This window comes from Pantherophis guttatus, chromosome 3 (assembly GCF_059756535.1).
Source record: "Pantherophis guttatus breed Tessera chromosome 3, ASM5975653v1, whole genome shotgun sequence".
Lineage (NCBI taxonomy): Eukaryota > Metazoa > Chordata > Lepidosauria > Squamata > Colubridae > Pantherophis > Pantherophis guttatus.
In genome coordinates this window covers 142,769,527-142,782,151 of record NC_142065.1, presented here as the reverse complement: position 1 = coordinate 142,782,151, position 12,625 = coordinate 142,769,527, and the positions used below count along the sequence as shown (strand labels likewise).

At 39.5% G+C, this 12,625-nt stretch overlaps 1 protein-coding gene across 1 annotated transcript in view; it reads right to left on the bottom strand.

Annotated features, from left to right (window-relative positions):
• MYLK4 (myosin light chain kinase family member 4) overlaps positions 1-12,625 on the bottom strand; it is a 104,561-nt gene that overhangs the window by 72,089 nt on the left and 19,847 nt on the right. The window contains exon 2 of the mRNA XM_034429057.3: positions 10,161-10,365. Coding sequence (XP_034284948.2) covers positions 10,161-10,310 — 150 coding nt within the window. The 5' untranslated portion in view covers positions 10,311-10,365. The remainder of the gene's footprint in view (positions 1-10,160; positions 10,366-12,625) is intronic.

Genomic DNA, 12,625 nt, shown 5'->3' with positions numbered 1-12,625 from the left:
AGTTGTAAACGAATGCCATAGTCGTTAAGTGAACCGATGGTTTGCTATGGATGCAATTTTGCCAAAAAACAGAAGAGCTGGTTTTCAGCAAAACAGTTGTAAAACACAACCACTTGACTGCGAGACACCACAAACAACCATAAATATAGCCATATTGTTGAGTGCCCGAAGTTTGCTCATGTGACCTCAGAGGGGGTCCCACCTCTGGTTGAATGTTGAATCTGGGTCATAAGTCCTCTTTTTCACATCCATCATAACTTTGAACAGTTGCTAAGCAACTGATCCTAAGTTGAGAACTACCTGTATTGAAAGTACAGACTTCCACACAACGTTGGACTCAATGTTTTGTGAAGTGTTTCACTCGTTTTAAACTATGCGTATCTTAGCTGGTTTTCAAGATCATAATTTTCCAGGATGGCTTATAATATGAAACATACAATACCAATTTTACAAATTCATGGAGTGCTGTATCAGTTCTAAGTTTTTGAAAATCAGCCAGCTACAATAAAATTGTTTAAAACTAAGCATGCACCACACTTATTAATGAATAGTAATACACCAACTATTAAAACTCAAAGAAAATAGATACATTTTCAAAGATCTCTTTAAAACATGGTACATTTTGGCAGAGAATTCCATTGACTAAGGGACCTTCATCTATAATCTACACTTTAATGATTGCTTAACTACAGAATTTTTTCCCCAGAAAAATTCAATAGCTCGAATTTATAGCTGCATACGTAACCACAAGTAACGTTCTGAACTTATTTATGAGTAAATATGCAGACCTGTTGTTCAGTGATAAAAAGACCTTGTCAAATGGACTTCACCACATGACATCTGCATCCATGCAATATTTGGGGATGCTTTTTGGCTTGGCTATCTAGGCAACCATTCTGGAATTCTCAGAAAGTGCCCCTCCAAAGGAACAATCCTGCTTGACCTCTACAGTCAGCCAATCTTGGCTAGGGATAGTTTATCATGCAGATGGTCCTAAGTATGGACCAAAAGTATCTTCCAAAAGGCTGAGAAATATATTTGTTTCCTGAAAGGTTGGAGCAGTGCTGCCACTCAATATAGACAACACATTGGTCAGGAAAAGCCAAAATGTCTAAATCCAGGAAATCTCCCAAGATTGTCCTGTAAACCAGTGGTCTCCAATCTTTCTGGCTTGGTGGTGGTAGTGGCGGCGATGGTAGTGAAGAGGAAGAGGGGATGGTTTTGCGCACTTTCACAAATGCAGCTTCACACACACACACACACATTCATGCATACACTCTCCCACCACTTCTGCAGCCTGGTTCCGGAAGGGGTACAGCCTGGTACCGGGCTGCAGACTGGGGGCTGGAGACCTCTGTCATAAACCATAGCAATTGCTCCAAAACAAGCCAATTTACAGGAATCAAGTTACTTTATGTTGCTGTATCTGACATGCTAGATTATTCTTTACAGATAATCCTAATCTTACGACCAGTCTTTCAGAAACTGATCAAAGTTATGACAACACTGAATGAATGGTGGTTATGACAGGTCCTTAAGAGTTCTGTCTACCTCAGCACTCCCACAGTCACATGATTGCAATCTGGGTGCTTGGCCACTGGCTTGCACTTAGGATCAATTGCAACAGCCGACAATCATGTGATTGCTATTTATGACCTTCCCTCAGTGGTTGGTTTCTACCGGTTCGCCCTGGTTTGGGCGAACTGGTAGTGGTGGCAGCGGGAGACTCCGCCCACCTGCCTGGACATCATCATTGGGAAGATGATGATCATGTTCTCCCAACAGAATCGGGAGCTCTGTGTATGCAGAGCTCCCGATTCCGAACCAGTAGCAAAGGTAAGTGGAACCCACTGCTGCCTTCCCTGTCACCTTCCACAGAACGTCAATGTAGAAACCAGCTGAGAAAGTCACAGGTTGCTGCACCTCTGTGCACTCTCTCCAAGCCTTGCCACACCTCCACTGCACCCTCACACATCTCCCATGCAAATTTCCTGAGCCTCATCACACTTCCCTTGTGCCTTCTCCCAGCCTGCCTGCCAACTTGCTTATAGCAAACTGGGACTTTCAACTTCCTACTGGCTTCCCCACTGACTTGGTTGTAAGAACGCTGTCAGGAAATCTAACAACCCTCTGTGGGATTTGATTAATGATGGCAACTGGGATTGCAGGGATTGCCATTGTCATGTGATGTGGTCAGCTTTATGACTGCATTGCTTAGCAATGGAAATTCCAGTCCCTCATAAATTGAGGACTACCTGCACAATAATTTTATGGAAAAAGCTTAGCATCTACTACCTGGGCTGAAAACATGAAAATACAAAGTACATTGTACTAACAATAGGTGGATATTAACTATGGTATTACTAAAACATCTTGATTTTCTTGAGCTTCGTTTTGGTTAAGTTTCAAATGTTGTGATCACTGGTGTCAGACTTAGCACCAAAGAGGGCAAAAAGGAAGTACTATGTATATAAGTAGAGCTCGTTTGCTCCAAAGGCAAAGTTGTTAAATGAAGCCTCTCCTTGGTGAGAGAGGTCAGGTATCAAGTCATTCCTCTGGTTGCAACTGACGGTGAACAAGAAACAGGAAAAGAGACCAATTACATCTGGAGAGTCCTTTATGACTCAAACTAGCAGACGTGCATGCCTTCAATGTATTTATGCCTGCTATCCATTGACCAATCAAACCAGTTGGGTGATGGCCTTGTTTCAGTCCTTCAAAGTAGGTCATGTCAGGAAAGAGATACCACCAAAAATACTAGAACTCTGTTTTATTGATGTAGGATATAATAATGGAATCTTGAAAGCCTGATAGCATTTCTTTCCTTCTCTCTTAAACTAAAGATAGTTAAACCGGACCTATCTTGAGTTTCTTCCTCACCCTTTCCTGTATTTCAGTATTAAGATCATGTTTTCCCAATGGCTATCACATATCTTCTTCAAGGATATTTCCACATTTCTCTACACTCAGTGATAAGCCCAAAGCAGCTGCTGAAGCCCACACAGAAGGAAAAGAAAAACAGATGCAAAGAGATTCAAAAAGAAGCAGCTCAAGGACAGAAATCAAATTTATAATCAACCAATATCATGGAATAAGCATTAGGATTTAATAAATATCTGGTAATGTTTCTTCTCTTACATTATTGGCTAAATTCGCAATTAAATTTTGCAGTGTTCTCATCCAACCTACTACAATTGTAGTAGTACCTTGTAGCCTTGATATCAAAGATAATTTACATTAAATGATGAATTAAGGATTTTTCTATACACCGCTTATAATATATCACAGAAAGGTAATGATTTTCTCAGTTCCTTACAAGTGGTTATGCTATAAGCTGCTGCCCATGAAAGCTCAAGAGACATTCACCTTGCGATTTCTTATTTAAACTTCATACAATTAGTTTTTCTTGACAAACAAAAACAACTTTAATCAAGTAGAATAGAATAAAATATAATGGGATGCCTCCATTTCTTCCACTGATGCCCAGTCTTCTAACAGAATATTGGTTCTAAGCCAGGGGTGTCAAACTCAAGGCCCACAGGCCAGATCCGGCCCATGAGGTGCTTAGATCTGGCCCACAGGGCCACCCTGGAAACAGCAAAGGACCAGCCCGCAGTGCCTCTGCCAGTGAAAACGGAGCTCGGGAGGCTGCAACAGCCTCCTGCAACCCTCTGCAAGTGAAAACGGAGCTCCTAAACTCCGTTTTCGCTGGCAGAGGGTTGCAGGAGCCGTCACAGCCTCCTGAGCTCCATTTTCGCAGGCAGAGGGCTTGGGCCACCATAGGCACCCCCGACACGAGTGACGTCGAGCTGGCCATGCCCACCCGGTCCCCAAGGTCAAACACAACCCTTATGTGGCCCTCAATGAAATCGAGTTTGACACCCTTGTTCCAAGCCATTTAGATTAACCACCAAGCACATAGTCATAATTATAGGCCCCGGGCATGGCATTCTTGAAACAAGCCTTGCGTCTCAAAACAAAATCACTTCCATAACTGGATGTAACTGGATGCCCTCCATGAACAAATTGTCTGTAGGGCAATATTTTCAACCTTATAATTTAATGGGATTATATAATTTATTTTATTATGTGGAATATTTATTATTATTATAACTGGATATTTATTATCCAGTTGTATGGAATCCGGGATTATTTACTTACTTACTTACAGGATTTCTATACCAGACTCGTGACAGTTTACAACCACGTATAATCATAATGTCATAAAACAGTCTTCATGATTCACAACACCTCCTCTAACAATCAAATGCCTTAATGAGGCTTCCATGGATTTTCTTTTCCCATCTGTTGCAAAAAGGCAACATGGGAAAAAAGGCAGGAAAGACTCAAAAGATGATAAAAATGTCTGGACTCTTCATAAAATGCCCTAGGTGCAGAGGTTTCACAAAAGCCTCATCAGCATGCACCCCGAGGGATCAATAAACAACTTCTCAAAGCTCTAACCCTGTCAGAAATATTAAACCAAACATTCAATCCTCCTGCATCGCCTCCCAAGAACATTAGCTCAGAGCCAACAGGATTATGTAAGGAGCAGAGAAGTATTGCAACAGAGCTGGTTAGCAATTGGAATAGCTGAAAAGAATACTCTTGTCTGCCCTGTCACTTCTTCAGGAAAGGCCACTCACAAAATTGGCTGCTGTCTGGATCTGGATTTACAACTTTTCCCAATGGGCAGCCAGTGTAAGCTTCTCAAGTAGAGAGTAAGCTTGTCAAGCAGCGAGATCCTGGCTCAGTTCTTCATTCTGCCATGGTTTTTGTGGGTTTCCTTGATCTGCAGCTTCTATAATATTGCAGTTCTGTAACATACCTCTCAGAATTCTTTGAAGGACTCCTGAAGTGTATGTGCATGATAGCCTCATTTGCTGTGATAAAATGGTAGTTTGCTGCTTTGGTGCCCTATAAGTAAAGAATTAGCCGACTGTTTCCTTATAAGCAAACTAGCCAAAAAACAAAAGAATCCAGAGAGACAAAGGAAAGTAAGGTTTGGTTTGCACTTCCTGGTTGCCTCATAGTAAAGATAGATCACCTGCTTATTTTGGGAAGGCATGAATGGATAACACTATGGTCACCCCTCCTCCCTCAGAATATAAAGAAGATAGTGTCTATCTGAGTTTTCTTGCATCAAATGTGGTACAAGCAAGGAAGCCTGGATGGCCTAAAACAGGAGTCCCCAACTTTTCAGACCTCAGGGACCACGAAATTTATAATTTTAAATCCCACGGACCAATAATATGATCTACCTAATGACCAGCTGGGTGGGCTTGGCAAGATGGTCATGTGACTGGGTGGGCGTGGCCAACTCCATGTCACTCACATCAAGGGGTGCCTTGTCAGTCTCTACTCGCCACTCCTTGCTTCCGCCCAGACTCTGTAGGGCCCCAACAGGAAGCAGTTGTTGGAGCTAAGCAGCCACCATGAGAAAGAGTTGGCAAAACAGCTGGCTCAGTTCAAATTGGATCTGACCGAGAAGGAGCCTCAGCAGAGGCACCTCACCGAGGACTATGAGCATAGCTTTCCAAGCAGAGGGAAGAGCTGCGGGAGTGCAAAACCAGGTACCGGCACCTGGAGGTTCAGTGGGCTGAGATGGTCAGCCAGTTCCAGGCCATAAGGTCCACTGGAACAAGGCCCTCCAGCTCTTAGCCACCAGCAGCGCTTCCCTCCAGCCTTTGCCCAAAGCCCCACACCAGAAGGCTGAAGCCCCCCTCCAACCCACACAAAAAGACCCCGAAGGGGGAGACTCTGCAGCAACACAAATTCATTGCACATATCCAGCCCAGGGGCTGTAGATTGAGGACCCCTGATTTAGTGCAATATAAAAAATGCAAATTATTGGACTTCCGGGTTGCTGTTTGTCGCTGCCAGACGTTCCTTTGGGATCGTCAGCTTCCATCGCCTGTTAGAGCCGCCTTCACAACGGAATGGCGGCTCGAAAAAACTCCGTTTCCATGAGGAAATGGAGATAGAGCCGGCAGGGGTGGGTAGAACTCTCTGCGGAGTCCCAAAAGTTTTTCCTTTACTTTTGGGACGGAGCGGATGAGATGCCCCGTATCCCCAGCCGCCGCTCCGGGCTTTGGGAGACCTCTGCTGATGCAGAGCCAGGCGTCAAAAGCAAGCCTGCAAATTTAACAGACTACTCAAAGAAAATGTGAGCTGGACCTGTAATACTGAACCGCAAGTATTTTACTGATTTTTTTAAAAAAATTACTTAAGAGAGAGGAGGAGAAGAAAGAAGGAAAAAAAAAAGCCTTTTAAAATGGCGTCGGCTGGAGGAGAGGCTGAAAGGGAAAGTCCTTCCATTTTCTATTACTACAATGTAGCGGAATAAATACCACTGGCTACATTTGTAGACAAAACTTCGCTCCTGTGTCTTTTTCTCTTTTTTTTCCCTTGGAGACCTGATATTGTTGTTGATTGGAAAGAAGTCCTTTTTTTTTTTTTTTCTTGCTTTTTTTTTAACAAAGCCTGCCTGGGCGGAAACATGGCACTGAGACTCATAAAGTCAGATAAACAAGAAGGGGGGGGGATCCCCCCACCAACAACTTAAAGGAACAAGTCTTAATTCTTCAGTCTCAGAAACCTGATTTTAATATAATAGAATTTTTTATAGAGGAGATTGAAAGAAGGGAGGAGATTGTGAATCAGCAATTTGAAAAATTTAAGCAGGAAATTAAAGAATTGGTGAAATCTAAGTTTGATTTTTTGGAGAAAAAATTCTCAAAAGTGGTTAATGGTTTTACAGGATTTATGATACAGTTGGACACAAATACTAATGTACTAGAGTCTAAAATGGAAGAAATTCAAGATCAATTGGACAATAGAATTCAAAAAATTGAAAATGATTTGACAAACACTCAGGATAATAGCTTAGAAGAAAAACCTAAAATGGATGCTGATCAAAAGTATGGTAATGCAGAAAATCTGCAACAGAAGATTGAAAAAGAGATTTTAATGGTACAATATAATTTCACAGAATATACGATAAGATTAAGAGGTTTGCAGGAAAATAATAGAGATGATTTAAGGAAAATATCTTCTGAATTTCTAGCTGGGATTCTAAAGGTTCAACCTGACGAAGTGTTTTGTAGGATCGACAGAGTTTATCGAATCAACTCCTGGATTGCCAAGCAAAGGCAATTGCCTAGAGATGTGGTGATTTATTTTACAGATAAAGAAATTAGGAATAATATCGTACAAAATTCCTTCAATTCTAATTTGCAATTGTATGGAAGAAAGATTTGGATTTACAAGGAACTCCCACCTAAGATATTGATGGAAAGGAAGAAATTTGGTTTTCTGGTGAATGAGTTAAAAAAGAGAAATATCTCATACAGGTGGGACGCCCCAGTGGGTATTATATTTAGATACCAAGGAGAAAGACATCAGCTAAATACTGTTGAAAGAGCGGAAGAATTTTATCAAAATAGGTTGAAAATGAACTTAACATCTTCAGGTATAATACAGGATAAGCAGAAGGAGCCGGAAATAAAGGTAAAATATCGAATTACAGAGACTGTACCAGATGAATTGCCTTTGGATTTATTGAATACCCCAGCTGGACTATCTACAAATTTGAGAGAAGAGGCATCTAATCTTAATGTGATGACTTATCAAGGCAAGGATAAGCATGGAAACCAATTAGGGGATATACAAGGGATAAAAAAGAAACATGAGATACAAAAGCAAAACCAACAAGACCAATCTACAAAGCAGAATAAAAACCGACCAGATGATACACATTTTGTAGAAAGGGAACCAGGATGGAAACCAAACCCACAAAAAGAAAAGAAAAAAAGAAATAGGTGGCATAAAAACAGAAATTTCTAAATCAGGCAACAGTGAAGCCAGTGATTTTAAAATATGAACGATTATGTGTAAACACAGAAGAGGCGACGTATTGGTTAATATCATTCTGAGGTTTGTGGCAGATCTCTGCATGGCCGTAATCTGGGGACGTGAAACGAGCCTTAAACTGATGGATTTGAATTATCCATTTTGGAATTTCTTTTTGTGTTGATAAACATATTATATTATCTTGAATCACAAGGCAAGAGAATTATGCTGGGGCATGCAGAAGATCGGGTTGTTACCCACTACGATGATGGGAATTAATAATCCTGATGAAACCCACAATTATTACTATATGGAATATAATTATAATGTCACTCGGGTGGTTGTTTTTACTTTTATACATATAAGAAGATATTTACTACTGATGGGGGCAGATATGATTGAAGATCCTGAATAAACTGTTGCACCAGTAAGCTATGTTACCCGATTATGGATGTTGGTTCTACCAATCCAGTGGAAAGACCTCAAAGAAGATACTATATGGATTATAAATTTAAAGTCATTGTCTTTTCTTTTTTTTTATTTAGATATAATGGAAAATATAGACATATATTTTTAAGTAGTGTGGGCAGTGAATCAAAGATGTTAAGAAATGTTGTGTATGGCAATTTTGCATGATAGTGGGTGAATAAGCTAGTTAGTAGATTGATTAGTCTAAGAAAAGGGATTTTTAAGTGTTATATTTAGGGGAGTGGAGGAAATGGATAGAGTGGAATAAATGTTAAACTAGATTTTATGGGGAAGGCCGCTTTGAAATGTTATAGTAATATATATAGAAGATTAAATGTTAAAGTAGGATTTATCGTATAGTTTTAAAGTGGAGAAGTTATTCTATAATGTCATAGTATAATGTCTTTTTTTTTTCCTTTCTTTTCTCTTTTCTGATATGTATGGATAAAGGGGGATGTTATAATATTAATAATATTTTTAGTAAGTAAAGGTCAATATCTAGAGGAGGGAGTAAGTAATCTGTTATGAATTAGGGTTTTTTTTGTTATGAAGAAGTCACGGGGGGGATGGGTGGGGAGGGGGGGTTAGGGAGGGGGAGGGAGAGGGGGAAAAAAAAGGGGGGGAAATTTGTATTTGAAAACTTTTTCAATTAAAAAAAAAATGCAAATTATTTTTCTGCAGACCACCAAAATTTTTTCACAGACCACCGGTGGTTCATGGACCACCAGTTGGTGACCGCTAGCCTAAAATGCTTCATTCCATTTTATGTAAATGTCTCCATTTCAATTGGCTGGTGTATGTTCGGTTGGTGTGCCCCTCCCATCCCCATTATCTGCCTCCAACAGCTATTTCACAGTAGATTTCTGGGCTATCTGTCATGAAAGTCTGGACTTTTGTGGGCTCCCCTCCCCCCCACCCATTGTCAAAGGAATAGCAAAATACTGTTAATTTCTTTGTGCACAATTCTGCCTAATTTTCCCTTCTAACTCAAGTAACACTGTTATCAGTCCTCAAAAGACATTTCCACAGAAAGGAAAGGAATTGGTGCTTGTTTTCCTGATCTGGGGTGGGAGACGAAGGGGAAGCAGGAAAATCTACCCATCAGGAAACTTGTTCATTGTGGTGCAAATAGAACACCTGGGCATCTTTGTGGCCAAAGTGAAAGAAGAGGATGAAACCTAGGAAAGGATTTCTTCTTCATTCCAGCTAGTTAATGCATGAGAGATGAACAGTTGAAGGCTGGAGTGCAAAAAAGCCAGAGAGAGAAAAATTGAGATATCTACCTGACAGGTGGATAGAGGAAGAAGGGAGGGAAAAGATAAGAAGCCAAAAACAAAACAAAAGAAAGTCTTTATGTCAAACGAAACAATTGTTCTGTAAACAAGTGAAAAGAGGATTTGGTGAGGTATCTATTTAAAAAGAAGCAATGTTTGCCCTACATTAATTTTTCATACAATATTATTGTTAAATAATTAGTCATTCATAATTAATGGGGGGCACCTTAATGGGGCACTTTCATTGAAGCAACTCGGTACTGCAAATGAGAGAGGCAAAAATATAAATACATTTCCATCCCCCTATGTTACTGGAAACTATTCAGTCAGGTACAGTATCAGGATAGAAATAAACCTGATCAGAACAACTTTTAGGTTTGACCCTTAAATAAATAAATAAACTTAGAAAAATTTCTGCCAATTCTGAGCAAACAAACTCACACTTTAGCCATGTTTCCCAAAATGGCTGTGAAGATGAAGAATATATGGCTGTGGGGCCACAGCCACAGTTTGCACAATGAATACAGTAGATAATTAGCAACAATGCACCCAGAGACATACACATACCTCATTGTCAGTTGTAATACTTTTCACCGAGTCCAAATTATGAAAAAACGTCACTCCATTCTCTCCACTGTTGTAATATTGGGTGTTCATGTTGTGTAGCTGGTTAAATTGATAGAACTCTGGATTGTATTCAGTTATGTGTTTATTCATTGTAGTTTCACAAATCAGTATAGAAATATCTCCCTCAATTTCTCTTGTTTATTGCCTGTAAAAAGGAAAACAAATAGAAGTAGAAAATATTGAACATTGGGTTTCCCCCCCAACCTTCAGAAAAACAGCTGCTGCATGATATAATATCCAGGGTACCAAATGGGGCACCTAGCCACTTATATAATACATCTCCATTGAACCAATAGAACTGGCTACCAATTACCTAACAAACCAGGTTCAGAGTTTTACTTATGAAACACAAGGTTCGAAGCAAATTTGGGATTACACTATCTGATAGATCAATCTTTACAGTACTGGTTGGTTATAGAAATCATTGGGAGAGTTGTCCAGTGGACCCACAGAATGCTCTCCCCAGTGAAATTTGTTACTGTCACATCTTTTAGATATTTATGGAAAATATTTCTCTTCATAAAAGCCTTCCCTATATAGACCTAGCATGAATGTGCTCTGTTTATGGATTTATTATCTTCCTTCTCTTTTTTAAAAACTGTGTATGGTTTCTATATTGTTTTGAATGTATTGTTTTGATTGCACAATTTATAATTTGAAATTGGTTCAAGATTCCTTAAGCATCCTAAAAATAAATAATGATGCTTTTATTTACTTTCTCTGTTTCCTTCCATTTCTTTCTCCTTAACCCCTCTTGGATTAGGTAGTGTGATTATCAAATGATTTCATAACTGCTAAATCCTTGAAACTATCCCATCTTTCTCAAGATAATGGGCCATGGGGAACCTCTTTCGAAATATTCATGAGCTGGCAAATGATAGTAATGAGGGCAAAGTAAAAGAAAAATAAAATTGGCCAAGGTCCCCTGAGATGGATTAACAGCCAAATATAGAAGAGAAACAAAATATCTGGAATAAAGGATTCTCTGTGGAATAGACAAGAAACATGGATTTTCAAAGATTGCATGTTGATCTCCAACCATTTTAACAATAAATAACCATCCAGATTTGCTGAGAGTCAGGCAGTATATACATTTACCGGTAATAAATTTTATAGTTGGTTGCACCAACAGTCAGAAATCTAAAATGGATTTGGCATTTTCTTCTTCTTTTAAGACTCAGGGCGGCTTACAATGCATTAAGCAATAGCCTTCATACTTTTGTATATTCATACAAACTCAGCTTATTGCCCCCACAAACTGGATCCTCATTTAACCTACCTTAGAAAGGATGGAAGGCTGAGTCAACCTTGAGCCTGGTAAGATTCGAACCTGCAGTAATTGCAGGCAGCTGTGTTAATAACAGGGTGCTTTAGACCACTGTGCTACCAAGGCTCTTGCTTTTTCTTGTATCTCCTTCGTAAGCTTATCCATTTCCGCACATTCCATAATTTTTCTAATCACATTGTCTTCTAATGGTATATCGTTATTTTTCCAGTTCTGGGCAAAAGCTATTCGTGCTGCTGTAATTATGTGAATGATTAAGTATCGTATTTCTTTTTCATATGACCCTGAAATTATTCCCAGTAGGAAAGTTTCTGGCCTCATTTCTATTTGTTGGTTTATAATTTCTTCTATTTGTGTTTTAATTATTTGCCAGAATTGTTTTGCCTTATGACAAGACCACCACATGTGATAATAAATTCCCTTTTGGTGTTTACATTTCCAAAATAGCGGAGAGATATTTGGAAACATCTTTGCCAATCTGGCAGGTGGGAGATGCCTCCTATAAAACATTTTATACATATTTCTTTATAGGGTGGATTTGGCATTTTCATCCACCTATCAAGCCTTCCCAGTCCACGTGCATGCACTTCCGAATCAGTAGGAAAGGTAAATAGATTTCATCCCACCGTGGGACTGTACTATTGCCATCTTCCAGGCAGGAGTTATCACCCCCTTCTTCAAACACCACACCACAATCACAGGTTACCACTCTGACTGCTTTCATAACCCAGAATGAGGCTGGGTCTAATAAACAGGTGACTAAACTGACAGCATGGCTAACCATGGCATTAAAGTCTCCATAGTTCTCTATACCAGCCTCCTAATCACCAACTCATAATGGGTGTCCGCTTTACAAAGGAACCAGAAGAAGACTCCATGTGCAACATCTATTCAGGCAAAGCTATTATTTCTTCACTGCTCCAATTGAGCACATTTCATTGCATTTATCAACTGAATGGTAGGTATATGTTAAGAAAGAATATGTAGTTACTAATATGATACATGAATACATTTTTTCATATAATAAAAGATATATAAATTATGATTTACATTCCATAACTCTTATTCTTTATAAAACAAAAATAAAATGCAGTAACATCTTCAAGTCTTTGACAACTCA